At 44.9% G+C, this 25,902-nt stretch overlaps 3 protein-coding genes across 3 annotated transcripts; all 3 read left to right on the top strand.

Moving 5' to 3' along the window:
• The first annotated feature begins 2,078 nt into the window (after nucleotides 1-2,078).
• LOC110507633 (ADP-ribosylation factor-like protein 14) lies at nucleotides 2,079-3,485 on the top strand. Its single transcript, XM_021587745.3, has 2 exons — nucleotides 2,079-2,703; nucleotides 2,868-3,485. Exons 1-2 carry the CDS (start codon nucleotides 2,389-2,391, stop codon nucleotides 3,180-3,182), a joined length of 630 nt encoding a protein of 209 aa, XP_021443420.1. The 5' UTR covers nucleotides 2,079-2,388; the 3' UTR covers nucleotides 3,183-3,485.
• Nucleotides 3,486-4,175: 690 nt separating this feature from the next.
• On the top strand, nucleotides 4,176-18,134 carry LOC110507632 (importin subunit alpha-3). Its single transcript, XM_021587744.3, has 17 exons — nucleotides 4,176-4,772; nucleotides 7,009-7,053; nucleotides 7,396-7,485; nucleotides 7,920-7,949; nucleotides 8,034-8,086; nucleotides 8,392-8,487; nucleotides 8,802-8,887; nucleotides 9,075-9,161; nucleotides 9,294-9,463; nucleotides 12,455-12,499; nucleotides 12,676-12,807; nucleotides 14,235-14,363; nucleotides 15,083-15,187; nucleotides 15,296-15,367; nucleotides 15,492-15,654; nucleotides 15,789-15,883; nucleotides 15,991-18,134. The coding sequence occupies exons 1-17, from the start codon at nucleotides 4,704-4,706 to the stop codon at nucleotides 16,087-16,089; spliced, it is 1,566 nt and encodes a 521-aa protein (XP_021443419.1). The 5' UTR covers nucleotides 4,176-4,703; the 3' UTR covers nucleotides 16,090-18,134.
• A 364-nt stretch (nucleotides 18,135-18,498) lies between these two features.
• On the top strand, nucleotides 18,499-25,860 carry trim59 (tripartite motif containing 59). The gene is made up of 5 exons (XM_021587743.3): nucleotides 18,499-18,628; nucleotides 22,170-22,498; nucleotides 22,619-22,840; nucleotides 22,925-23,134; nucleotides 23,219-25,860. Exons 2-5 carry the CDS (start codon nucleotides 22,187-22,189, stop codon nucleotides 23,825-23,827), a joined length of 1,353 nt encoding a protein of 450 aa, XP_021443418.2. The 5' UTR covers nucleotides 18,499-18,628; nucleotides 22,170-22,186; the 3' UTR covers nucleotides 23,828-25,860.
• The last annotated feature ends 42 nt before the right edge of the window (nucleotides 25,861-25,902 follow it).

Here is a 25,902-nt window from a genome sequence, read left to right as displayed (position 1 = left end):
TGCGCAGACCAGCTGGCTGGTGTGTTTACGGACATATTCAATCACTCCTTATCCCAGTCTGCTGTTCCCACATGCTTCAAGAGGGCCACCATTGATCCTGTTCCCAAGAAAGCTAAGGTAACTGAGCTAAACGACTACTGCCCTGTAGCACTCACTTCCGACATCATGAAGTGCTTTGAGAGACTAGTCAAGGACCATATCACCTCCACCCTACCTGACACCCTAGACCCACTCCAATTTGCTTACCGCCCCAATAGGTCCACAGACGACGCAATTGCAACCACACTGCACACTGCCCTAACCCATCTGGACAAGAGGAATACCTATGTGAGAATGCTGTTCATCGACTACAGCTCACAATTTAACACCATAGTACACTCCAAACTCGTCATCAAGCTTGAGACCCTGGATCTCGACCCCGCCCTGGGTACTGGGCTTCCTGTCGGGCCGCCCCCAGGTGGTGAGGGTAGGTAACAACATCTCCACTCCGCTGATCCTCAACACTGGGGCCCCAAAAGGATGCGTTCTGAGCCCTCTCCTGTACTTCCTGTTCACCCACGACTGCGTGGCCATGCACGCCTCCAACTCAATCATCAAATTTGCGGACGACACTACAGCGGTAGGCTTGATTACCAACAACAAAGAAACGGCTAACAGGGAGGAGGTGAGGGCCCTCGGAGTGTGGTGTCAGGAAAATACCCTCACACTCAACATCAACAAAACAAAGGAGATGATCGTGGACTTCAGGAAACAGCAGAGGGAGCACCCCCCTATCCACATTGACGGGACAGTAGTGGAGAGGGTAGAAAGTTTTAAGTTCCTCGGCGTACAGATCACAGACAAACTGAATTGGTCCACCCACACAGACAGCGTGGTGAAGAAGGCGCAGCAGCACCTCTTCAAGCTCAGGAGGCTGAAGAAATTTGGCTTGTCACCAAAAGCACTCACAAACCTCTACAGATGCACAATCGAGAGCATCCTGTCGGGCTGTATCACCGCCTGGTACGGCAGCTGCTCCGCCCACAACCGTAAGGCTCTCCAGAGGATAGTGAGGTCTGCACAACGCATTACCGGGGGCAAACTACCTGCCCTCCAGGACACCTACACCACCCGATGTCACAGGAAGGCCATAAAGATCATCAAGGACAACAACCACCCGAGCCACTGCCTGTTCACCCCGCTATCATCCAGAAGGTGAGGTCAGTACAGGTGCAGTACAGTCAAAGCAGGGACCAAGAGACTGATAGAAGCTGTTTATCTCAAGGCCATCAGACTGTTAAACAGCCACCACTAACATTGAGTGGCTGCTGCCATACATGTAAAAAATGTATCACTAGCCACTTTAAACAATGCCACTTAATATAATGTTTACATACCCTACATTACTCATCTCATATGTATCTACTGTACTCGATACCATCTACTGCATCTTGCCAATGCCGTTCTGTACCATTACTCATTCATATATCTTTATGTACATATTCTTCATCCCTTTACACTTGTGTGTATAAGATAGCTGTTGTGAAATTGTTAGGTTAGATTACTCTTTGGTTATTACTGCATTGTCGGAACTAGAAGCACAAGCATTTCGCTACACTCGTATTAACATCTGCTAACCATGTGTATGTGACAAATAAAATTAGATTTGTAAATGGGTGTAGCCTAAGCCTAAAATATATATGATTTATTATATGATTTATACTGGTGATACTAATAATGACGTTTATGTTTGAACAATAGACCGGCCTATCTATATGGGGGACTATGAAAGTTATCTCATGCTATGGTGCCTGGAATCTACACCCTCAGCCAACTTTCCCAAATGGTTTTGTTGTGATGGAGTGCTGGTCTGGCATGTTGTGGCTTCAAAGATAACTGTATAATGTAATCCGCTAACCTTACAGGCCAGATAAGTACCCATGACCTACTGGTCTAAAACTGTCACTCTGATGCAATTTCCAGGAGACGGTCACTCAGGAAGGAACACAAATCCCCCCTACACCCTAAAAAGGACTTCCTGCTAAGTGTGATGGTCTGAAGCAGGTGACGATTTCAGCAGTGCAATAGTAATATAAGTCACAGAGGCTCTAACCTGAACCATCACCAGAGACATAAAAAGCTTTACCGAAAGCTGTGTAATGACTTGGGCATCTTACAACAACAGGGGGAGTGGTCTTGCTGCCTCCTCGGTGTACATAAGCCATTCTGATTTGCACCCTGCTTTAATAAGAGGGGATTCATCACAGCCTGAGCTCAGAAAAAGACAGAGCTTACAGAGCAGAGCACAAAGTAACTGTGGGCAGGGCATTGCTGCACAGAGCTGAGGCAGCAACAACAACACAAGCCAGCCTTCTTCTCCAGACAACAGGACCTGTGTTTGGGTTGAGCATGGGACTGCATGGGTCTAAACACCCTCATCAGGCTCAGATTGTGATGCTGGGCCTGGATGGCTCGGGGAAGTCCACCCTGCTCTACAAGCTCAAGTACAACGAGTCTGTCATCACCGTGCCCACCGTGGGCTTCAACGTGGAGATGCTGGAGACGGAGGCGAGGGGTCCGGGGTTGACCGTGTGGGATGTGGGAGGCCAGCAGAGGATGAGGCCCCACTGGAAGCACCACTACCCGGGCACGGAGGCCCTGGTGTTTGTGGTGGACAGCTGGGACCGCAGGCGTTTGGATGAGGCAAAGAAAGAGCTTCATCAGGTCATTATTTATTCATAAAAAAATGTTTTATACAATTCAGCCTTATCCTGATGCATGAATGTCAATAAATTACAGGTCATATCCAGATCTATTTCTTGTCATATTAGGCCATGTTGTCATGGGGTATAATAATGTGTATACTGATCTTTTACATCACACAACAGGTGCTGAGGAGCGGGAGTCTAAAAAGCCTTCCTCTGGTGGTGCTGGCCAATAAGCAGGACCTCCCCGGGGCAGCAAGCCCACAGGAGATCACCCACAGGTTGGACCTGAGAAGGGTATGTGGAAATAGGGATTGGTTTGTCCAGCCGTGCTCTGGGAGGACTGGTGTGGACCTGGAGGAAGGCTTCAGAAGGGTTGCCTATATGTTGAAGACTTCACTAAAGCAGACTAAGGCGGATATAAAGAACACAGTAAAACAACTGAAACCCAAAGCCATTACGATGATGACCAAGACACAAGGCCTGGGCTGCAGCTAAGACCAGTGATTATAAAACCCTATCGATGGGTGTAATAATCTCCCTTGGATTATTTTGTATTCTTCTTCTGGATTATTTTGAGCAGAGTACCTGATTTAGAATGCCCTGTGTTGGATCATTCTGACCTACTCATTCTTGAATATGGGAACAAGACTCTCCAGAACAAACTTGAGATCCCAACGTATCTAACGCTGAAAGCTATCATTTTGCACGTTTGTTGTATCAAAAACACTTTTGAACAATGTGAATTTCTGCATTTCCTTGTGAATTTTTTTATTATAAATTAAAAACCACTCATTGATATTGAAGGTGTTACTTTTTTAAGGCAGAAATATAAACTATTGAATATTTTACATAGTCATGACCAGAATCAGATGCAATGCATTTAGCCCGCACAGTTATTTTGTAGACTAATTTATCTGGAGCAAACGGGAATCATGCAAGTATTCAAATCACAAACCCCTAATGAGAGAGCAATATACAACATTTACAGACTTCTTTGGTTTAGAAATTACAAGTTTAGACACAGGTTTATACCAAATACACTGATTGAGAGATCTCAAAAGAGTGTGTGATATCTGTGGATTAGAATGATAAACAGGTCCCAAAACAGTGCTTCCATAATGAAAGCATGTCCCAAATATTCCATTAAAAAAAGGTAGAGTTCAATTGGAATTGGCTCTGTAACATCAAATTAGATTTTAGTTCCATGTTCCACATTATATAATCTAAAGCAGTGAGTGTTATTTAAGGGACACAACAATTTGTAGATGAAACTTGAGAACTTTGCACTTTAGACAATTTAGTATTGCCCTGGAAATATTAAGTGTTAACTAAATGGACCTCGAGGTATGTATGCCTATACACAATGAAGCTCACTATAATGCACAACATTGAAAATAACATATTTGATGGTGTCTATCTTACTTTCGCCAATTGTAACTGTTATAGCTAACGTTAACGACCAACGCGTTGACTTACTGTTGTAACGTTACTAGCTATGTGCTTACAGACTATTTTGGAGGGGGAAACTATTCTGGGCATCGTTAATGTATTATTTAAAGTTAAATAACAGTTTTGACACCTGACTTCGGCAGTTGGTACCTAGCTACATTTCTGATTGTTGCCATAGTGACTACTGTAGATAGTTTCAGGGTCCGATATAGATAAATATATCAGTATAGGACTAGTAACTGTTTAGGCCTACTAACACGTTACCAACATGCACTGATTGACAGATCATAACAGTGTGGTGGTCTGAACTAGCTGCGAACCACAGAGCGACCTCGTGAGGAATAATAACCTATTTCGCGAGACCAACGAGTGAGCAATAACGGGAATTCCCCGCCCTTCCACCCAGAGCGAGGCTGTCTCTCCACCACCGGCATTCCCAGTATGCACCGCGGACAGACCAACAAAAAATAGTCCGGTAACTGAAAGGCCTGAGAAAAAGAACTCGAAAGGAGTAGCGGCTAGCTGATTCATTTCAAACGGTGTTAAAACATAGCTAAGATTGCTAACATGTCTGACAACGAGAAACTAGACAACCAGCGACTGAAGAATTTCAAGAACAAGGGTCGCGACTTGGAGGTGAAGTATCTGATTCCGTCGAGGGGTCCCTTTTCATATGCGCTATTTTGGGGCTGCGCTGTGTGACGTCGTTCGTAATTTTCATGGTCTGGAACTTTGCACCCAGACCAAACCAGGCCTTATCTGATCGTCAAATAGACCAAGGCCTTTCTATCAATCCATCCGACTTTCTGAACCAGAATAAAAGTAATCCACAGCACGTGAAACGTCCCCAGCTAACCGAGCTAGCAAACGACTCCCAGTTCCATCTAAGCTAAACTGGTAGCTAGCTAGTCTACAGGCCGTGATAGCAATGGTACACTAACAAACACGCTGTTCTAGCTAGCTATATTTGCTATTCGACAGTCATCTGAAATGTAGTTAGGTAGCTGTCTCGGACAACCCATCCAGTTTGGAGTTGACATACTTAACCACATGTTTGAGGGGACAATGTGGTTCTCTAAACGAGATTCGTATATCCCCTTCGAACGACTGCGCTAGTCAGCCACCTCCGTGGTTTGGATTAGCTAACGTTAGCTAGCTAAGTATGTAGTTAGCTAGCCAGCTATAATGTACCACTCCTCCCCGGCTACAGCTTGCTAGATATGTAATGTAGTTAGCTAGCCAACTAATATACACGCAATTATCAGATGGTATATATCCTTGTAGCCAGTACGATTTTAAAACTGGTACCTACCGTTGGCTAGCTAACTAATGACCTCAAATAAAAAATTACGCAGTAAAAACCTTAACTATACTAGCTAACGATAGCTAGCTAAGTTGATCTAGCTAACGTTAGCCACCCATCTGAGTTTGTCAGTTTACCTTTAGCTTCGTAGTTAGTTGTTCCAAGTGTCAAATGTAATGGTAAATATTAGCCGCGTACTAGTTGGCAGCTTCTTTAACTACAAATATTGAATTATGTCTAGTTAGCCAGTACCCGCTGTTGGTAGCTTAGCTAGGTTACTAGCTAACCTGCTAGCGTAGAATGTAGCTGGTCAGGGTCCCTTTGCAGGCCTTGGCAGACCCATAACGAAAGTTATAGCCATTGTGAGGTAGATGGATAGCAAGTGTAGGACAGTTAAACGTTAACATTACACTAATCAGTGTTTTCCCTAGCTTTGGAACACAACATCGGGGGGCTGTTTGGTTGGACTCCCAGAGTTGTGAATCCTTCTGATGGGTGGCGACAGAAAATAAACCTACCACAATATGTCGAGTTCCTACAGATTATACACATGCCTTTGACAGGAAACGTTGTTTTTTTGGTGAAGCCCGCTATATTGTGGTAGGGTTATTTTACATCAGAATGATGCACAACTCGGGGAGTCCAACCAATATACAGACTCCCGATGTTGTCCTAACGATATTTCCCCCCCAGACCGTTTCGGACTGGGTGCAAGGGCACCACACCAACACCCAAGGCTTCTTCAACTTAACTACATTTTCAGTTCAAACTAGTGGAAGCTAAATTATTATAGGCAACCGGAACAGATGATAGAGGAACACGTATACTAGCTAGTATTATGTTTAAGCTAGATGAGAAGAAGTGTCCGCCTCTTTTTAACGATGATGTAATATGGCTAGTCAATGGCAGGGGCATTGTTTGCAGTGTAAACAAGAATATTGCTTGCATAACAACTAACATACATAACTAGGCTATATCGCACCACCACATGATGATCGAAGTGCTGATCATATTTGAGTGATGCACTGTCTGCCACTTCACTGTGGAGTGGGAGTATAAGAAGGAAATGGGTATGGCCCTTCTAGACAGAAGGAAGAATTTAACTTCGTACTTTCACTATATCATCCAATCATGACAAATGGCCAAAGGCCAGTATTTTATGACAGCAAATTACTTAATTTGTCCTTATAAGAAATGTAATGTCTCTCAATGAGGTGCTTGAAAATGGTCCCTCGTATTACCACCCATTATTAACATGAGCCCTTACATACAAAACACCAGTAGTTGAGATCTGTGTTAAGTCAGTCTATGTAAATGAGGTCCGTGTTATGTGAGTGTGAGCTGGTGATTTCAGGCAGTGGTATGGCAGGCTTGTTCTATCACTGTGCCATCAAAGCTGTGGATGAACAATCTGACTCTGAACAGCTCTCACAAATACACATGATGCCGTCATATCATATTGGGATCTCATTTATGTTTTGCGTGTGGATTGTGGAAGTATCAACAAATAATCAGGCATACATAGTGTGTATTTGTACTGGGCTAATGTATTGGTTTTCTCCGCTATAGACGATGAGAAGACAGAGGACAGAGGTGGTGGTGGAACTCCGCAAGGTAATTGTTCAACTTCTTTCCTTTAATCTATGTCGGACGAGATACAAATGCATTTCAATCAGGATATCAAAGATGAGTTTAAAGGGATACTTCGGGATTTTGGCAATAAGGCCCTTTATCTACTTACCCAGAGTCAGATGAACTTGTGGGGAACATTTTTATTTCTGTCCTGTCTGATGGTAGTTTGAAGCCAATGCTAAGTAGTGTTAGCGCAATGATTGGAAGTATATGGGCATCTGCTAACATCTCAAAGTATTCCTTTAAATGCTTGTTTAATATTTGAGCCTGTTGTCATGCTGATGCATATACGTTAAGACCGCTTTCTTGCCCTGCTCTCTGCAGAACAAAAGGGACGAACACCTGCTGAAGAGGCGAAACGTGCCCCACGAGGACACCTGCGAAGACTCTGATGCCGACGGAGACTTCAGATCGGTACGTTCTGATTGGCCCTCTGTCATTTTCCTCTGTGATCCTCCAGAGAGCATGGCTTTCTTTCCTTCCTTCCTTGAAGTAATCACTGGTGTGATAGGGATTAACAGGTGATTTAGATATATGGTGAAGACTGAGTTCCTAGAACTGTTAGCTAAAAAGATATCCACATGCAATCCAAAACAAATGGGAGGGGACCTCTTGCTGCAATAAAATATGAACAAAATAGGATGACTATTAACTGTACTGTATTCTTTTATAGTATTTTTTTTTAGGATTTGTAATGTATAATGTTTGGCCCGTGTTGACATTCCTCTCGGACTGATTAGTGTCTCCAGGCACTGCCTGACTAATCACCCTGAGGTGTGGCCACAATGCAAACAAACCATTACGTTTCCACTGGCCGTGTTTGACAAGTACCTCCTTTTATCTTGCAGCAAAACACCTCTCTTGAAGCAATAGTACAAGTAAGTGCACTTCCAATTTTGAAACATTTCTTAGACATGGATTTGCTTCCGCGGTATGTGATTCCCTGTGTGCTGTTGTTGCAGAATGCCACAAGTGATAACCAGGGAGTTCAGCTGAGTGCCGTGCAGGCTGCAAGGTAGGAACTCTCTCCTCCTACACCCGGCTCTGCTGGTTGCCATGGTGATTCACACTCAAACATGGTTCCAAAACCAATCTCTAGAATGTTGTGGCGTGGCATGTTCTGGAGCATAGCCTTCAAATTATTTCCTGGTTTCCGGCGAACATGCTAGACTTAGTTCTGTGGCATTGTCGCTGGTCTTGTGTAATCATTGTGAGATTGCGTTGTCATGCCTGATGTTTACATTTCACATTCCTTTATTTTATGTTTTGCTGTGTCTTAAGTGCAAGTATGTGTGAATAATGGACATTTTCACCCTGCAGGAAGCTGTTGTCTAGTGACCGTAACCCTCCCATAGATGACCTGATCAAGTCAGGCATTCTCCCCATTCTGGTGCACTGTCTGGACAGAGATGACAAGTAAGCAGGGCTTTACTTTGTGTTATAATTACTCTGTGTGTTATATAATAGAAGTGGTTGTGACCTAAGCAGTGCTGCAGTGAATGTAAACTAAGCGTCACTCCACTGAGATTGGATCTCTTTGGGTGATGATGAAAGTATGTTGCAATGCAAATGTTTTCATAAACAGATGTGAGGATTGTCAGAACCACTGACGGATGGAATAAGAACCCTTTCCATCGCACTCATTTTCCCCCTCTCTCTATCCCTCCCCTCTCTCCACCCTTTCTCTTTCTACCTCCTCCATCTCATTTCACATCTGCCTCTGTCTCTAGTCCATCTCTACAGTTTGAAGCTGCCTGGGCTTTGACCAACATTGCATCAGGAACCTCAGAGCAGACCCAGGCAGTGGTCCAGTCCAGTGAGTACCAGCTTACAATATCAGCGCCACCTTTGCCAGTACATTCTGGGGGCTAAGTGGGATTTTCTATCATCATGCCTACCAGATGTTGGATTTGTAGTTTGTGCCCCTGAATGACAGATTATTTGTAGTCTTTGGTGATGGAGTTAGCTATGAAATATTAATTACAGCATTTCTTCTCCTGCAGATGCTGTGCCACTGTTCCTGAGGCTGCTGCACTCTCCTCACCAGAATGTGTGTGAGCAGGCGGTCTGGGCCCTGGGAAACATCATAGGTGAGTCTGGATCCTTCTCTGTGTGTCTGGGACCCTCTAACAATAGCTGCTGATTGTGGGAATGGCTCAGGGATTCTCTGTTTGTTTCAAGGCATCATCGGTGAGAGTTTCACAAACAATCTCTGTTCCTAGGCGACGGCCCCCAGTGCAGGGACTATGTGATCAGTCTCGGTGTGGTGAAGCCCCTGCTCTCCTTCATCAGCCCCTCTATCCCCATCACCTTCCTCCGTAACGTCACCTGGGTCATGGTCAACCTCTGCCGCCACAAGGACCCACCGCCACCCATGGAGACCATCCAGGAGGTAAGAGAACTTTCTCATCCTTCAGTCTCTTGACTGTTGATCAACTCATGATGATTATTTGTTTTTAGTTGTTGCCTTACATCCCTTTGCGATTTCTTTATATAATGAATTACGCTATATAAGTTGAATGAATAAAGTTGTGTAATTATTAAAGGTAGACTCAGCAACATGCTGAGAAATTTATGAAAGAACGAGATTATGCTCTAAAAATAACCCTAAGATCCAAATTAGAGCATTACAGACGTAGGTTTACCATGTTGAGAAATAAGGTGATGAAAGAAATCAGACAGGCCAAGGCAAACTTTTTTTTATTAACATAATTGGTGAAGCAAAGGGAAATTCTAAACTGATCTGGGAGAATCTAAAAAGGTTAACGGAAAAACCAGAGTAACACTGCAAAAAGACAAGAAATCATGGTGAATAACAATCTAACACAGGATGCAGTCGACATAGCAATATCCTTCAATTCCTACTTTATTGACTCTCAGGGTACTGACACAGAACCCCTCCTGGTTTCTTGGGCTCAGTCCTAGTGAATGACGCTCAACCTGCCTTCATCATAAGGGAGGTTACTGAGTAAAAGGTGAACAAGGTGATTAGCTCACTAAAGAACTCTAAAGCCAAAGATGTGTTTGGGCTGGACTCTACCTTTCTTAAAAACTACAAAGAGTCACTCAATGGCCCCATTACTAAGGTCACCAACACATCTATTGGTCTCGGGGTGTTTCCAAGGGTATGGAAGTCGGCCATAATAACAGCCATCTTTAACTCGGGTGACCCTGCTGACGTGAGTAACTACAGGCCCATTAGTATACTACCTGTGCTGTCAAAGTGTGTAGCAGAACAACTGATTGCCCACCTCAACAACAGCCCCTTCACATTACACTCTTTGCAGTTTGGCTTCAGAGCGAAACACTCCACAGAAACGGCCAACTGCTTTCTTCTGGAAAATGTGAAGTCCAAGATGGACAAAGGGGCCGTTGTTGGGGCTGTGTTTCTGGACCTAAGGAAGGCTTTTGATACGGTTAACCATGAGATTCTCATCACAAAATTATCCAAGTTCAACTTTTCCCCCCGATGCCTTGAGATGGATGGAATCATACCTTGAAGGCAGAACTCAGTGTGTCAGAGTGAGCAATGAGCTGTCGCCCACTCTTAGCTATGATGTGGGCGTGCCACAAGGGTCAATACTGGGGCACCTCCTGTTCAGCCTGTACATTAATGATCTGCCTTCTGTCTGTACTGGGTCTGAAGTTCAAATGTATGCAGATGATACAGTGATATATGTGCATGCAAAGAGCAAACAACAAGCTGCACAAGAACTCACTACTGTAATGTTCCAGGTTACAAAGTGGCACTGACTCGTGTTTGCATCTCAATGTAAAAACTGTTTGCATGTTCTTCACAAAGAGGGCAACAGATGCTACTGAGCCAGATGTCTATGTGTCAGGGGAGAAGCTCCAGGTGGTATCTGATTTTAAGTACCATGGCATCATACTAGATTCCAACCTCTCCTTTAAAAAGTGTGTGAAAAAGGTCATTCAGATTAGCTAATTTCCGATTTATACAAAATTGCTTGACTACAGAGGTAGCAAAACTGTCCTTCAAATCTATGATACTCTCCCACTTAACATACTGCTTGACTAGTTGGGCCCAAGCTTGCTGTTCAACATTAAAACCTATTCAGTCTGTCTACAAACAGGCTCTCAAAGTGCTTAATAGGAAGCCCAATAGCCATCATCACTGTTACATCCTCAGAAAGCATGAGCTCCTGCGTTGGGAAAATCTTGTGAAATACACCGATGCATGTCTTGTATTCCAGATCCTAAATGGCCTGACTCCCCCTCCACTCAGTATTTTTGTTAAACAGAAAACCCAAACATATGGCAGCAGATCCACAAGGTCTGCCATGAGAGGTGACTGTATAGTTCCCTTAAGGAAAAGCACCTTTAGTAAATCCGCTTTCTCTGTGAGAGCTTCCCATGTCTGGAATACACTGCCATCAGACACACACAACTGCACCACATATCACACTTACACAAAATGCATGAAGACATGGCTAAAGGTCAATCAGATTTGTGATCATGATCCCTAGCTGTGTATTGCCGCTTTCCATGTTGTCTGTTGTCTGTAGCTTGTGAGGTGTGGAAACACTTTGTTGCTTTTATGAATTTTGTCTTGCTGCTTTTTTGTTCTATGTTGCTCTGTCTGTATGCTATGTCTTGCTTGTCCTATGTTGCTCTGCATGTGCTCACTGCTCAATGATAGTCTGTATTGTAATTGTTTTTAATAACCTGCCCAGGGACTGCGGTTGAAAATTAGCCAGCTGGCTAAAACCGGCACTTTTGCTGAAACGCTGATTAATGTGCACTGTCCCTGTAAAAATAAAATGACCTCAAACTCCGATGCAGAAAGTAAACAGCATAGTGGGTCAATTTCCGCAACAACTCAGCTCGACTTTTTCATGAATTTTTAATATTTTAACGGACACCCCCCACCAAATGGCTGTTTAAACATACATATTGTCGGGCCTCCCGGGTGGCGCAGTGGTTAAGGGCGCTGTACTGCCGCGCACCAGCGACTCCTGTGGCGGGCTGGGCGCAGTGTGCGCTAACCAAGGTGGCCAGGTGCACGGTGTGCGCTAACCAAGGTGGCCAGGTGCACAGCGTTTCCTCCGGCGCATTGGTGCGGCTGGCTTCCGGGTTGGATGCACGCTGTGTTAAGAAGCAGTGCGGCTTGGTTGGGTTGTGTATCGGAGGACGCATGACTTTCAACCTTCGTCTCTCACGAGCTTGTACGGGAGTTGTAGCGATGAGACAAGATAGTAGCTACTACAACAATTGGATACCACGAAATTGGGGAGAAAAAGGGGTAAAAAAAAACATACATATTGTCCATTTGACACATGTCCAGTGGGAATATCCTATTCCTGTCATTTTGTTGGCATCTCTCTCACTGACTCTCTTGCTCTCTCCCTCTTTTCTCTCTCAGATTCTTCCAGCTCTCTGTGTGCTGATCCACCACACTGATGTTAATGTGAGTTCCTCAATCACTGATTGTATTCAGAAAGACACAACCCGATTTAGTAAAAGTTTACATTGATTTCCCCCTTTTTAATAACCACAGGCAGATATTAATGCATGATCTGTATGTTGATGAATTAGTGAATGTTTTGTTTTTGGACCTGTGACCCTGTGTGTTGACCCCTGTAGATCCTGGTGGACACGGTGTGGGCTCTGTCCTACCTGACAGACGCGGGCAACGAGCAGATTCAGATGGTCATCGACTCAGGCATTGTGCCCAACCTGGTGCCCCTGCTTAGCCACCAGGAGGTCAAAGTCCAGGTACGGAGACACAGAGATGCCCGTGGAGAAACAGATCTAGGATCAGCTTAGCCCCCCCCAAGTCTCATCTTCAACGAGAACTGTCCGTAGATCACCGTCTAGGATCAGCTCCATTCAACTCAGTGGGGCTCAGGAAGACAGACGCCAACCAAATGGAATGGTTGCTTTTGTAAGGAATGAGTTGTGCCAGACCATAGCTGTGTTTGCTGATGTGATTGCATCAGCTAGGTGTGTAAGCAATATGGCGGTGACTTCTCTATGCTCATTAGAATGATAGGTAGAGCCATCACCACATCACTTACCCATATCAGTTACCTTCAGGTCTGCAAACACTGAAGGGGGCGGGGCAGGGGGTTGTTTTCAGTCAGGTACTTGGAGACCTGTGCACTGCGGTGGTTAGCTTAGGGTTTGGAGAAGAGCTCTTGTCCTGAGATGGGTTCCTGTCTGGCCGGGTGGGTTCGTTGGGCGTAAGTCAGTTACTAGGGTGCTTTATGAGTAGTGAGTGATCCTAGGGTGGCAACACATATATTCGAAGTGATTTCAATGGGTCTTTCTCCATTCTGATTGTTTTATACTGTTCAATTCAACATCATTTCAGCATTTTCTGTATTACCTGCACTCATAATTTCCACGCTGCCAAGTAGGGCTGCACAATATGGGCAAACAATCTAGGCCTTATTTTTAACCAACTGTTGCAATTGTGATTTGACTTTCGATTTAGAGAAACAAGTTGGAATCATGGAAATAGATTATTCTAATTAGAATATTAATAGTGGGCACTTTAAATACAGTATTTGACGTGACATCGAATTAAATTGCCAGGGAGGAGTTATTATGACAGGGTAGGAACCAAAGTGTTTTGTTTCCTAGGGGACCCTATAATCTTTGGCTATGTTGAATGTTTTCGCTTAGCGTCTTCATGCTTTGCGTATTCCTTCTTGATTTAGAAGATACTGTTGCACAAACATGATTTAGGTCTACTCGGTCACTGGTAAAATCAGGCTGTATAGCTAATTACGTTTGCTCTGACTCAGCTTTTTGGAAAGCGGCGCCAATTGGGATGACTCAAATAGCGAATTAAACTATAATAAATGGACGTTAAACACTCCGTATCACATTAAACAAACAAAAACATTATAATATTGTGAAAACCCAAACCAGTCCGTGCATCAATACCAGTATATCGTAAAATGCGGTATACCGCCCAGCCCTAGCTGACCCTAGAGATCATACTGTTTAGGACTTCAATGGGTCTTACTCCTGGCCCTGATGCCTTGTCTGGTGGTTACTGTGCTGATATTCATACTCAAACATTCTTTGGGTAGTGGTTGGTTTGCTTACTTTAGTTAGTTGCATGAATGTTTGTTGATGCTTGGAGTTGTTTGTATTGACTGCTATGTGGAACTTGATTGTGTGTTTCTCTCTAGACTGCTGCTCTGCGGGCGGTGGGCAACATAGTGACTGGAACAGATGAACAGACCCAGGTGGTGCTCAACTGTGACGCCCTGGGACACTTCCCCTCTCTCCTTACACACCCCAAGGAGAAGATCAATAAGGTAACAAACACACCATAATACATACTCTGCACCGCTTCACCTTGCCACAGCACAGCAGCTGTGTCAGTGGGACTGATCATGCTAGAAGTGATGAAATCAGAGACATGGTGCTAGTGTGAATGCTATATGAATGACAGTGAATGGGGATATAACTATTAGTTAGGTACTCGCATCATGGAAGAGCCGGATCAAGGAGACTTCAAGAAGCTGATGGAAATTGCAGTTTGAGTAGATTTTGGGGTGGTCTGGGACGGTGGGTAGAGTGTGAGTGCATTTGTGTGTGTGTATAGTATTTGTGGGTGAAGGGTAGTGGGCACAGAAGACCCATGGGTCTCTGCTGATATCGGAGTGCATCTGAGGCCTGTCACTCAAACAGAGGCCCCTCCCTCCGTGACTGAGCCAATGATTAGGGCCTCACGACCGCCCCTACCCTGTCCCCAGCACCCCATCTCGACCAGGGGCCACAGCTTTGAGCAGGCCCCTGGAGTCTGATCTAGCTCAGTCCACACACCTTTGAATTCCACGTGTGAACTCCTCACCATTTCTGCAGTCCTCCTGACACGCATGCACACACTCTAGCGCACACACTGACTGCTTATTCTGTCTCTATAAGCCCTGCCTCTCGCACACTACACTTGTGTGTGAGAGTAGTCACACTGGAGTAGTGAGTAGAAGGAGTAGTCACATTGAGTGCTGCTGTTTCTTCTCCCATCCTGCAGGAGGCAGTGTGGTTCCTGTCCAACATCACAGCAGGCAACCAGCAGCAGGTGCAGGCTGTCATTGATGCCAACCTGGTACCCATGATCATCCACCTTCTGGACAAGGTCTGTTTTATCACTCTCATTCATCTCTTCATCAGAGCTTTCTCTCACACAAAATGAAGCAGTGATGAGTGTCATATTGGGGAAATATTAATTCAAATGTTTTTGCAGGGAGACTTTGGAACACAGAAAGAAGCAGCCTGGGCCATCAGCAATCTGACAATTAGCGGGAGGAAGGACCAAGTGAGCTCAACTGACGCCTACCCACTTTACCACATACACCTCACCTGACATCCATACACTCGAATAATAATATATAATGTATTTTGTAAAGCCCCAAGCTGACCCTTCTCCTCCGGTTCTGTAGGTGGCGTACCTGATCCAGCAGCAGGTGATCCCTCCCTTCTGTAACCTGCTGACAGTGAAGGATGCTCAGGTGGTGCAGGTGGTCCTGGACGGCCTCAGCAACATCCTCAAGATGGCTGACGACGAGGCCGAGACCATCGCCAACCTCATCGAGGAGTGTGGAGGTCAGAGCCCAGCCCACTCAGTTACCCCTCAAGCGTCATTGTTCCTCCCAACTGTTTATGTTGAAGTATAGTGTTTGTATCTCAGTGTCTGTGTAGATTTGCCTGCTGAACCATCTCTCTTCCCTGCCCCTCAGGTCTGGAGAAGGTGGAGCAGCTCCAGAATCATGAAAATGAAGACATCTATAAACTGGCCTATGAAATTATTGATCAGTTCTTCTCATCTGATGATGTAAGTCAGAGCTCTAATATGGCCATGTCTTGGTTGGGGAAGGTACTGCATACTACATTGTGGGGAATGTCTTATTGGTATAGATTGAGTTATTGTCTCATATTCAGATTGATGAAGACTCCAGCCTGGTTCCGGAGGCGATCCAGGGGGGAACATACGGCTTCAATTCCTCCACCAACGTGCCAACAGAGGGGTTCCAGTTCTAGAAGGCATCTCGGGAGTCTGGAGTTTTGTTTGCGATGCAGCACTCTGTTCAACATAAAACAAATTAGGAGAGAAAGAGAGCGAAAGAGTGTGAGAGAAATTAGATCCATTGTGCTTGGCTCGTGGGATCCGTGGCTGCATCTTATCTGAGAGAAAATGTGTTGATTTCGTTTGGCATTCCAGGGGAACCAGCCCAAATGAAGTTTGAGATGGCGAGTGGGTGTGAGTGAGTGGCTACATGTTGCAAAAAACAAACATCTACATCGAATGCGTTGAGACACGCCGAGTAACTTCCATGTTATTGGAGCTGTCGACTAAAACGGAAAACTACTACAATGATGACAAAAACGCGATGTCAGCCCGGGGAGAATCAAATACTTCAAAATCAAGACATTGAGGCAACAAACACAAAAGGAAAACCAACAAAACAAGCGTAAGATGAACCATATGACAATTCTGCGGTCCTCCGACCGGAGGGGGCGCCACCTCCTGTGCGCCCATCCCCCAATCGGCCACGCCATCAGACGTGTGTGTGAATGGACCCATTGTGTATGAATGTCTGGACTCAGTGCTGAGGAGCCAGGTTCATCTCCTCCAACCAGAGGCCCTCGATGGGGGCGTCCCCCCCCCCTCCCCCCGCGGCGGTGGGCAGGGCTAGAGTCCAGCGGGTGTGTGCAAGAGAATGGACGAGTGCCGTGTGTGCGTGTCTGGAGTGTGCAAGAAGACTGGATGTGAACGCATGCAGAGAGAAACAAAATACATACAACATGAGAGTAACAAAACCGAGAAGAAATTCTGCCTTCTAATGAGGCAGATACAAATCCCTGAAAGGAAGAACTTTGGAAATGAAAAAACATGTAATCACAAGGGTTTTGTTTTGTTGTTTTTCATTTGTATTAATTGACACTGGACAAGGCTAGGTGGAGCAGCGGGTGCATTGTAGTAAGATGCATTTGGTGGCTTTTCTTTTTGCATCCAGTGTGTACAATTTTTATTTTCTGCTTTTACTTTCATTGCTTATGTGAGGTGATTAATAAGGATCATAATTCCACCTCCCCACATTAACCATACCTTTGCACCAGATCTGGGTTTGATGCTGTGAAATTCTGACAACATCATTGTCAACCAAATGACTCGTGTACTCCCCTAGCATGATTTAATGTTTTTTCTTTCTCTTGAAGCAAAAATCACTGCTTTTGCGGTATTGTTGCCATAGCTTTGACTTAACACAAGGGGAAATTAAAAATTGCCATTTTATGTAACTTTGATTCATAACCTTTGCATGTACTAAGCTATAGCACAGTTCATTTGAGGGGTTTTTAGTTTCTTTAGGCTGTACACAGTGTAATTTTTTATTTTTTTTTGTAAACTTTGCTGTTTAAATGTTACCTGTCTCCCCCTACTGACTTAAGTTTCTGATTTTGAAGATAAATCTGAACAGTTTTGCACATGTACTGCAGAGTGAGAGGCCTGAAGTCATTCAAAAGGTGTGGTTGGACTCATCAGACCTGCTAACACCTTCAATATGCATCATCCAACCACAAGCTTTGTTTTATATTTAGTAGTAGCCATAATCAACTCACGTTGAGACATTTTTAGGGAATTGAGGAATTTTTATTTACATTTTTTTATTAGGGGTAATAATTATTCTGCCTGAGGCACCCCTGAATTGGGGAAAGGTAAGTATCGGTGATTGGACCCCCTAGCCTCGACAGGGTGGCTCAATGATAAATGTTGAGCCTTATTCCTTGACCTAAGAGAACTCATGAACAAGTTTGCTGTACCTCCCAACCCCTTGCTCCTGCCCCGTTTTCCATTTAGGTGCCCAATCTTCCCCCATTTTTCTTTGTGTTAATTTTTAAAAAGACTGTAGAAATTGATTGCACTTTGTGGTCATCATAACCTTCTGTTGAACATTTAGTTTTTTTTTCAGCATTCCTTGTTAGCAAATATGTGGTTTCAAAAAAATAAAAATGAAATGGTGGTTAACCTGTCGAGTTGGATCTACAGGCTAGATTGTCTTCAAGAAAATAAATAGTGAAACCCACGGGTATGGTCTGTTTTTCTTGTCTTTTAATGGTTCATGTATACTGTAGTAGGCGTAGAGGCCTGTTGCCTCTGCAGTTTCATTTAGGATGTTCTGTCATTTGTAGCATTTCATTCTTCTTTTGATGCTGTGCTATGGTGAAAGAAGTATTGCTTTGATATGGACTTTAATATATATATATATATATATATAATACAAACACCAAACAATGACTACCTACATCTCATCTGCCCAGACCCGCATGCTCATGCCCCCATCCCTTTTTGTCTCCAAGCTGAGTGATGAGAAGAGAATCGTCCATCCATTGGGTATCTCGCAACGCCCCCATCGTCAGTTACTTTGTAACAGTGCACTTGATTTAAATTTGAGGCACATGATAGGAAAAAGGCTGTAAATCGCATGCGCATTGGGATACTATAGTCCGGGACCAGACCGAGGACAGGACGCGAGCAAGAGGAGGATCTTCGGCACGTATTTTCGAAGTCCGGGCATCGGTGAGCGTTTTGAAAATCAAACACATACTGTACTTTGTGAAATTAAAAAGCTAGGCTTTATCAATCGTGTCTATCATAAAGTTTGCAACAGTGAGTTTTTGATTTAGAAATAACAAGCGCAGTAGCCTTGCTGAAATGCAGCCCGACTAACCATCTGTCAGGCAAACTGGTATCACGGTTGTTTTCTTTCAAACGTAAACACTTCCGGCAGCATTTTTACAGGGTCTTCGGGCTTTTGTTTTGTTTAACATATTATTCATGGAAGAATTGAGAGTGCCCGAAGTCCATGTTATAGGCTATGTCTATTATTGTACATTGTCAACAGTGCCGCACAAATAGGAAGGTTAAAAAAAAACACGTGTAGCCTAAATTGCGATAAATCCAAATTAATCTCAAAACACCTTTAGGCGAAATATCATTCTGGACAGACAGCTGTCATTATCACATTATTATTTCAGCAAGAATAGTGTCACTCCGGTGTTTGGGAGGATCACGTGAGCATCTACCTGTCTGCAATCTAACCTGAGGTGCCGGGTCTTGTACACCAAAATGAGTGGGCTCTTGCAAGCCCCCACATTATCAATGTAATACATTACTAGTAGTCTTGACCTCTGGTAGGTGGAGCTGTTAGTGTTTCCAATACGTATGTTACATTTCAGGCAATTGCACTACACTAGCCAAACCGACTGCATTATACTGTAGTTGGGCAACCTGTCCCAGGAAAACCACTATCATTATGTAACCAGGGCTGGCTTGCAACATAAGCAGTTGCTTAGGGCCCTCAGCCGCTTTTTTTTTTAGGAACTGTCTGGTTCTTAATTTACTGTTGAGAGTTAGAATAGTAGAATACACAAGGTGCATGTTCGAAATGTGGTTTTGAATCTGCAGTTTAATTGTTTTGTCAGTCATTCAATAAGCCAAACAGCTAACAATTTTTAGATTGGTAAATTAGCCTAGCCAGTAATCTAAACTTGTAATAATCATGGCCGAATATTGACCGGGCACACAGGGCACATGCCCAGGGCCCCCATTGATTTAGCTAGTCACTCTCACTCAGATATCATGGCATATGTCATGGAAAAATGTGTAGAATTGCAGGAAATTGCTTAAAACTGCAAAAATGTCTCTGCCCCATTGCAAACCGAATAGAATTGCATGACATTTGTTAGAAAATTGGTCAGTTTTCTCACAGCCCCAATGGCAAAATGTGTGGAATTGCAGGAAATTAACATAAAAATGTAAATGTTTCTCTGCTATAAATAGGGGAGGACACTTATTTTTGCCCACTTGGCCGGGGCCCCCCAACAAAATCTTGCTTAGGACCCCCAAAAGGCTAGAGCCGGCCCTGTATATAACACCATTACACTAACCATATTGCATCACCATTTGAATGAATTATTGTTCCGAAACAATTCTCATGTGGCTCTCAATGTTGTTCATCTCAGTCAACCAGCGTTATTCATTATGTGTGATGTATGCAGCAGAGCAATGTGCAAGTGGCAATAATTGTAGTGCCCTACAAACCTATACATGGGTTAGACTGAGACAGTAGAAACTGCTGATCATCCGGTCAGACTGAAATAGCTTCTAGCGGTGAGGTGGGAGTCATCCGGTGTGAAGTCGTAATCCGCTGCTGTCCAGGTTTGGAGGTACTGTTTTGTCACTCTTGTGTAAATATGCTAGAAGGCCACATAAGTATCGACCACTAAACTTTGCAGGTTGTCAGGAAGTGACTCCACCCGTGTGTAACTGTTGATGAATCATTATGATGAACTTAATACTCATCACCAGCAATTACAGTGCCTTGCGAAAGTATTCGGCCCCCTTGAACTTTGCGACCTTTTGCCACATTTCAGGCTTCAAACATAAAGATATAAAACTATTTTTTTTAATGAAGAATCAACAACAAGTGGGACACAGTCATGAAGTGGAACGACATTTATTGGATATTTCAAACTTTTTTAACAAATCAAAAACTGAAAAATTGGGCGTGCAAAATGATTCAGCCCCCTTAAGTTAATACTTTGTAGCGCCACCTTTTGCTGCGATTACAGCTGTAAGTCGCTTGGGGTATGTCTCTATCAGTTTTGCACATCGAGAGACTGACATTTTTTCCCATTCCTCCTTGCAAAACAGCTCGAGCTCAGTGAAGTTGGATGGAGAGCATTTGTGAACAGCAGTTTTCAGTTCTTTCCACAGATTCTCGATTGGATTCAGGTCTGGACTTTGACTTGGCCATTCTAACACCTGGATATGTTTATTTTTGAACCATTCCATTGTAGATTTTGCTTTATGTTTTGGATCATTGTCTTGTTGGAAGACAAATCTCCGTCCCAGTCTCAGGTCTTTTGCAGACTCCATCAGGTTTTCTTCCAGAATGGTCCTGTATTTGGCTCCATCCATCTTCCCATCAATTTTAACCATCTTCCCTGTCCCTGCTGAAGAAAAGCAGGCCCAAACCATGATGCTGCCACCACCATGTTTGACAGTGGGGATGGTGTGTTCAGGGTGATGAGCTGTGTTGCTTTTACGCCAAACATAACATTTTGCATTGTTGCCAAAAAGTTCAATTTTGGTTTCATCTGACCAGAGCACCTTCTTCCACATGTTTGGTGTGTCTCCCAGGTGGCTTGTGGCAAACTTTAAACTACACTTTTTATGGATATCTTTAAGAAATGGATTTCTTCTTGCCACTCTTCCATAAAGGCCAGATTTGTGCAATATACGACTGATTGTTGTCCTATGGACAGAGTCTCCCACCTCAGCTGTAGATCTCTGCAGTTCATCCAGAGTGATCATGGGCCTCTTGGCTGCATCTCTGATCAGTCTTCTCCTTGTATGAGCTGAAAGTTTAGAGGGACGGCCAGGTCTTGGTAGATTTGCAGTGGTCTGATACTCCTTCCATTTCAATATTATCGCTTGCACAGTGCTCCTTGGGATGTTTAAAGCTTGGGAAATCTTTTTGTATCCAAATCCGGCTTTAAACTTCTTCACAACAGTATCTGGGACCTGCCTGGTGTGTTCCTTGTTCTTCATGATGCTCTCTGCGCTTTTAACGGACCTCTGAGACTATCACAGTGCAGGTGCATTTATACGGAGACTTGATTACACACAGGTGGATTTTATTTATCATCATTAGTCATTTAGGTCAACATTGGATCATTCAGAGATCCTCACTGAACTTCTGGAGAGAGTTTGCTGCACTGAAAGTAAAGGGGCTGAATAATTTTGCACGCCCAATTTTTCAGTTTTTGATTTGTTAAAAAAGTTTGAAATATCCAATAAATGTCATTCCACTTCATGATTGTGTCCCACTTGTTGTTGATTCTTCACAAAAAAATACAGTTTTATATCTTTATGTTTGAAGCCTGAAATGTGGCAAAAGGTCGCAAAGTTCAAGGGGGCCGAATACTTTCGCAAGGCACTGTAGATTGCAAATATTAAGCCAAGTGGGTTTGGAGTCTTTGTCAGGACAAATCAAACCTTTGATCTTCACTCTTGATTTAGAACACTCAAGTGTTTTCCTCTCTTCCAATTACAGGCTAAACGATGCATTAAATGACAAGGGCAGCAACAAGCCAGGTACACAGAGCCTCATTGTCCCATCACCCCACCATGGATAACCTAGAAGAGGACCTGACATGTTCTGTGTGCTATTCCCTCTTTGCTGATCCTCGGGTCCTGCCCTGCTCTCACACCTTCTGTAAGTCCTGCCTGGACAACGTACTCCAAGTCTCTGCCGTCTATTCAATCTGGCGTCCGCTGCGGCTCCCACTCAAGTGCCCCAACTGCCGCAGTGTGGTAGAGCTCCCGCCAACAGGTGTTGATGCATTGCCCATAAATGTCTCCCTCCGCGCCATCATTGAGAAGGTAACCATTTGTTTAATACTTTTTGATCTTAGGGGACAGTCACAATCGGGGCATATCTTAATAGGGTACAGTATAATGAAGGGGTATATCATATATTTTAATCCCATCGTTACCTGTCAGTTCCAGAAGGACAGCCAACCACAGCCCCCCTCCTGCCCTGAGCACCACCGACAGCCCCTCAACATCTACTGTGTCCAGGACCGCCAGCTCATCTGTGGCTTCTGCCTAACAGTGGGCCAGCACCAGGGACACCCCATCGATGACCTGCAGGCAGCCTTCATCAGGGAAAGGCAGGCACCCGCTCACCTACTGGGGAGGCTCTCAGACCACCGCTGGGCAGAGGTGATTTGTCAGTAATAATGGATTTAATGCGTTTGAGCAAATTACAATTTCTGGGTAGGTAACCTAAAGTGTTATTTCCTGAAGGTGTGTGAACTGGGGGAGCAGCTGGAGCAGGAGAAGGCCAGCTGCGAGGGCCTAGTGAGGCAGGACCGGCAGGCCGTGGAACAGTACTTCCAGGGGCTGGAGCTGGTGCTTGCCAGGAAGAAAGAGGCATTCATGGGGGCCCTGGACACTGCAAGCATGGAGGTGTCGCTGGCCTACAATCCACTCATCCAGAGGCTGAAGGAGCTGCAGGTAAGTATAGCCTGGGGTTGGGTGTTGTCATGACATCACTTCCTCACCTTTGATTTTCTATTATGGTGCCACCCTTCCCCACAGGAGGAGCAGCTGGACTTGTTGTCTTTGGGCTCAGCTGTGGAGGATGAAGACTCCCCCCTGGTGTTCCTGGAGAAGGTGTATCTGTTCCGGGAGAGGGTGGAGGCACTGGTAAATGCCACCCTGCCCGAAGTCACATCCCTCGCTATCACCCCCCGTGCTGCTGAGTACCTGGAGCAACACTGGGTGGGGGTGACCATCGGGGGGCTGGAGGAAGGGCCGGTGCCTCGGGTCTGCTGCTGTGCCAAGCCCACCATTCTGGAGACGGTTCTTAGGACAGAGACAGGGAGTCAACCTGGAAGCTGGGTCCATGATTTGTGGCAGCAGCTCCATCCCACTCCCCCAGTGGTGCTCCTGGGGATGCTGCTGCTCCTGGCGGCAGTGTGGGTGAATCCTGTTGGCAGAGCATCTCTGGGATTCTCCTTGCTGTCCCAGCTCAGTCAGATGGTGCACGGCCTGAGTAGCGAACTGACCACCTCACTATGGGAGACAACAGGCTTCCTGTATGCACAGACAGGGGAGGTGGTGTGGAGGTACAGCTCTGCCCTCTCCACACTGGGGGAGAACACCTACCAGCAGCTGGCATCCCTCTACAAGACCCTCAGCTCCTGACTCTTTACTTCAGGAAGGACCCCAGCTCCTTGTGACATAAGGTCTTAATGTCACCTGTTACACTCCTTTGGTTGGGAATTGACACCAACTGTGCCTAGCGATTGGAACTTTCCTGATGCAGCAGGATACAGTTGACAGAAAACACAGGTGTTACTTCTGGGAATAACCCTGACCCTAGCTAAAGCTTATCACAGGAAGATACTGCCTCATGTACCAGAAAATGAAAAACCATGATATGCATTCAGAAGATTGAAAAGTTATTTACATTTTCATTGGTACTGGTCCCCCATGGGAATTGAATCCACAACCCTGGCATTGCAAGTGCCATGTTCTAAAACACTAAGCCAGACAGGTTTATATACACTGCTCAAAAAATAAAGGGAACACTTAAACAACACAATGTAACTCCAAGGCCATCACACTTCTGTGAAATCAAACTGTCCACTTAGGAAGCAACACTGATTGACAATAAATTTCACATGCTGTTGTGCAAATGGAATAGACAACAGGTGGAAATTATAGGCAATTAGCAAGACACCCCCAATAAAGGAGTGGTTCTGCAGGTGATAACCACAGACCACTTCTCAGTTCCTATGCTTCCTGGCTGATGTTTTGGTCACTTTTGAATGCTGGCGGTGCTTTCACTCTAGTGGTAACATGAGACGGAGTCTACAACCCACACAAGTGGCTCAGGTAGTGCAGCTCATCCAGGATGGCACATCAATGCGAGCTGTGGCAAGAAGGTTTGCTGTGTCTGTCAGCGTAGTGTCTAGAGCATGAAGGCGCTACCAGGAGACAGGCCAGTACATCAGGAGACGTGGAGGAGACCGTAGGAGGGCAACAACCCAGCAGCAGGACTGCTACCTCCGCCTTTGTGCAAGGAGGAGCACTGTCAGAGCCCTGCAAAATGACCTCCAGCAGGCCACAAATGTGCATGTGTCTGCTCAAACGGTCAGAAACAGACTCCATGAGGGTGGGTGGTGTGGGGGTTGTGCTCACAGCCCAACACCGTGCAGGACGTTTGGCATTTGCCAGAGAACACCAAGATTGGCAAATTCGCCACTGGCGCCCTGTGCTCTTCACAGATGAAAGCAGGTTCACACTGAGCACGTGACAGTCTGGAGACGCCTTGGAGAATGTTCTGCTGCCTGCAACATCCTCCAGCATGACCGGTTTGGCGGTGGGTCAGTCATGGTGTGGGGTGGCATTTCTTTGGGGGGCCGCACAGCCCTCCAGAGGTAGCCTGACTGCCATTAGGTACCGAGATGAGATCCTCAGACCCCTCGTGAGACCATATGCTGGTGCGGTTGGCCCTGGGTTCCTCCTAATGCTAGACCTCATGTGGCTGGAGTGTGTCAGCAGTTCCTGCAAGAGGAAGGCATTGATGCTATGGACTGGCCCGCCCGTTCCCCAGACCTGAATCCAATTGAGCACATCTGGGACATCATGTCTCGCTCCATCCACCAACGCCACGTTGCACCAGACTGTCCAGGAGTTGGCGGATGCTTTAGTCCAGGTCTGGGAGATCCCTCAGGAGACCATCCGCCACCTCATCAGGAGCATGTCCAGGTGTTGTAGGGAGGCCACACACACACTACTGAGCCTCATTTTGACTTGTTTTAAGGACATTACATCAGCCTGTAGTGTGGTTTTCCACTTTAATTTTGAGTGTGACTCCAAATCCTGATTTCCATTGATGATTGTCAGCACATTCAACTATGTAAAGAAAGAGTATTTAAGAATATTTCATTCATTCAGATCTAGGATGTGTTATTTTAGTGTTCCCTTTATTTTTTTTGAGCAGTGTATAACCACGAGCCTTAAAAATACTTAAGTCAATATGCCTTAACGAATATGACATTCTATAGCTCTACCTGAAGTTAACTGTAATAAATACTACAGGACTTGCATTTTACTCCAGCTATTTAACCTTCACCAGAATATCCTTTTAAATCAAGTACTGATTTTCTGTAAGTAAACTACAATAATCGTGATACCTGTCAGAATTAAATAAAAGTGGGAGGATGGGATGAGTGGATTGAGTGTTGCTCCAGAGATACCAATTGTAGTGAATT

This window comes from Oncorhynchus mykiss, chromosome 27, assembly GCF_057628025.1.
Source record: "Oncorhynchus mykiss isolate SJ-2025 chromosome 27, ASM5762802v1, whole genome shotgun sequence".
Taxonomy (NCBI): Eukaryota; Metazoa; Chordata; class Actinopteri; order Salmoniformes; family Salmonidae; genus Oncorhynchus; species Oncorhynchus mykiss.
The sequence above is the reverse complement of the archived record's forward strand: the minus strand, read 5'-3'. Positions and strand labels throughout refer to the sequence as shown.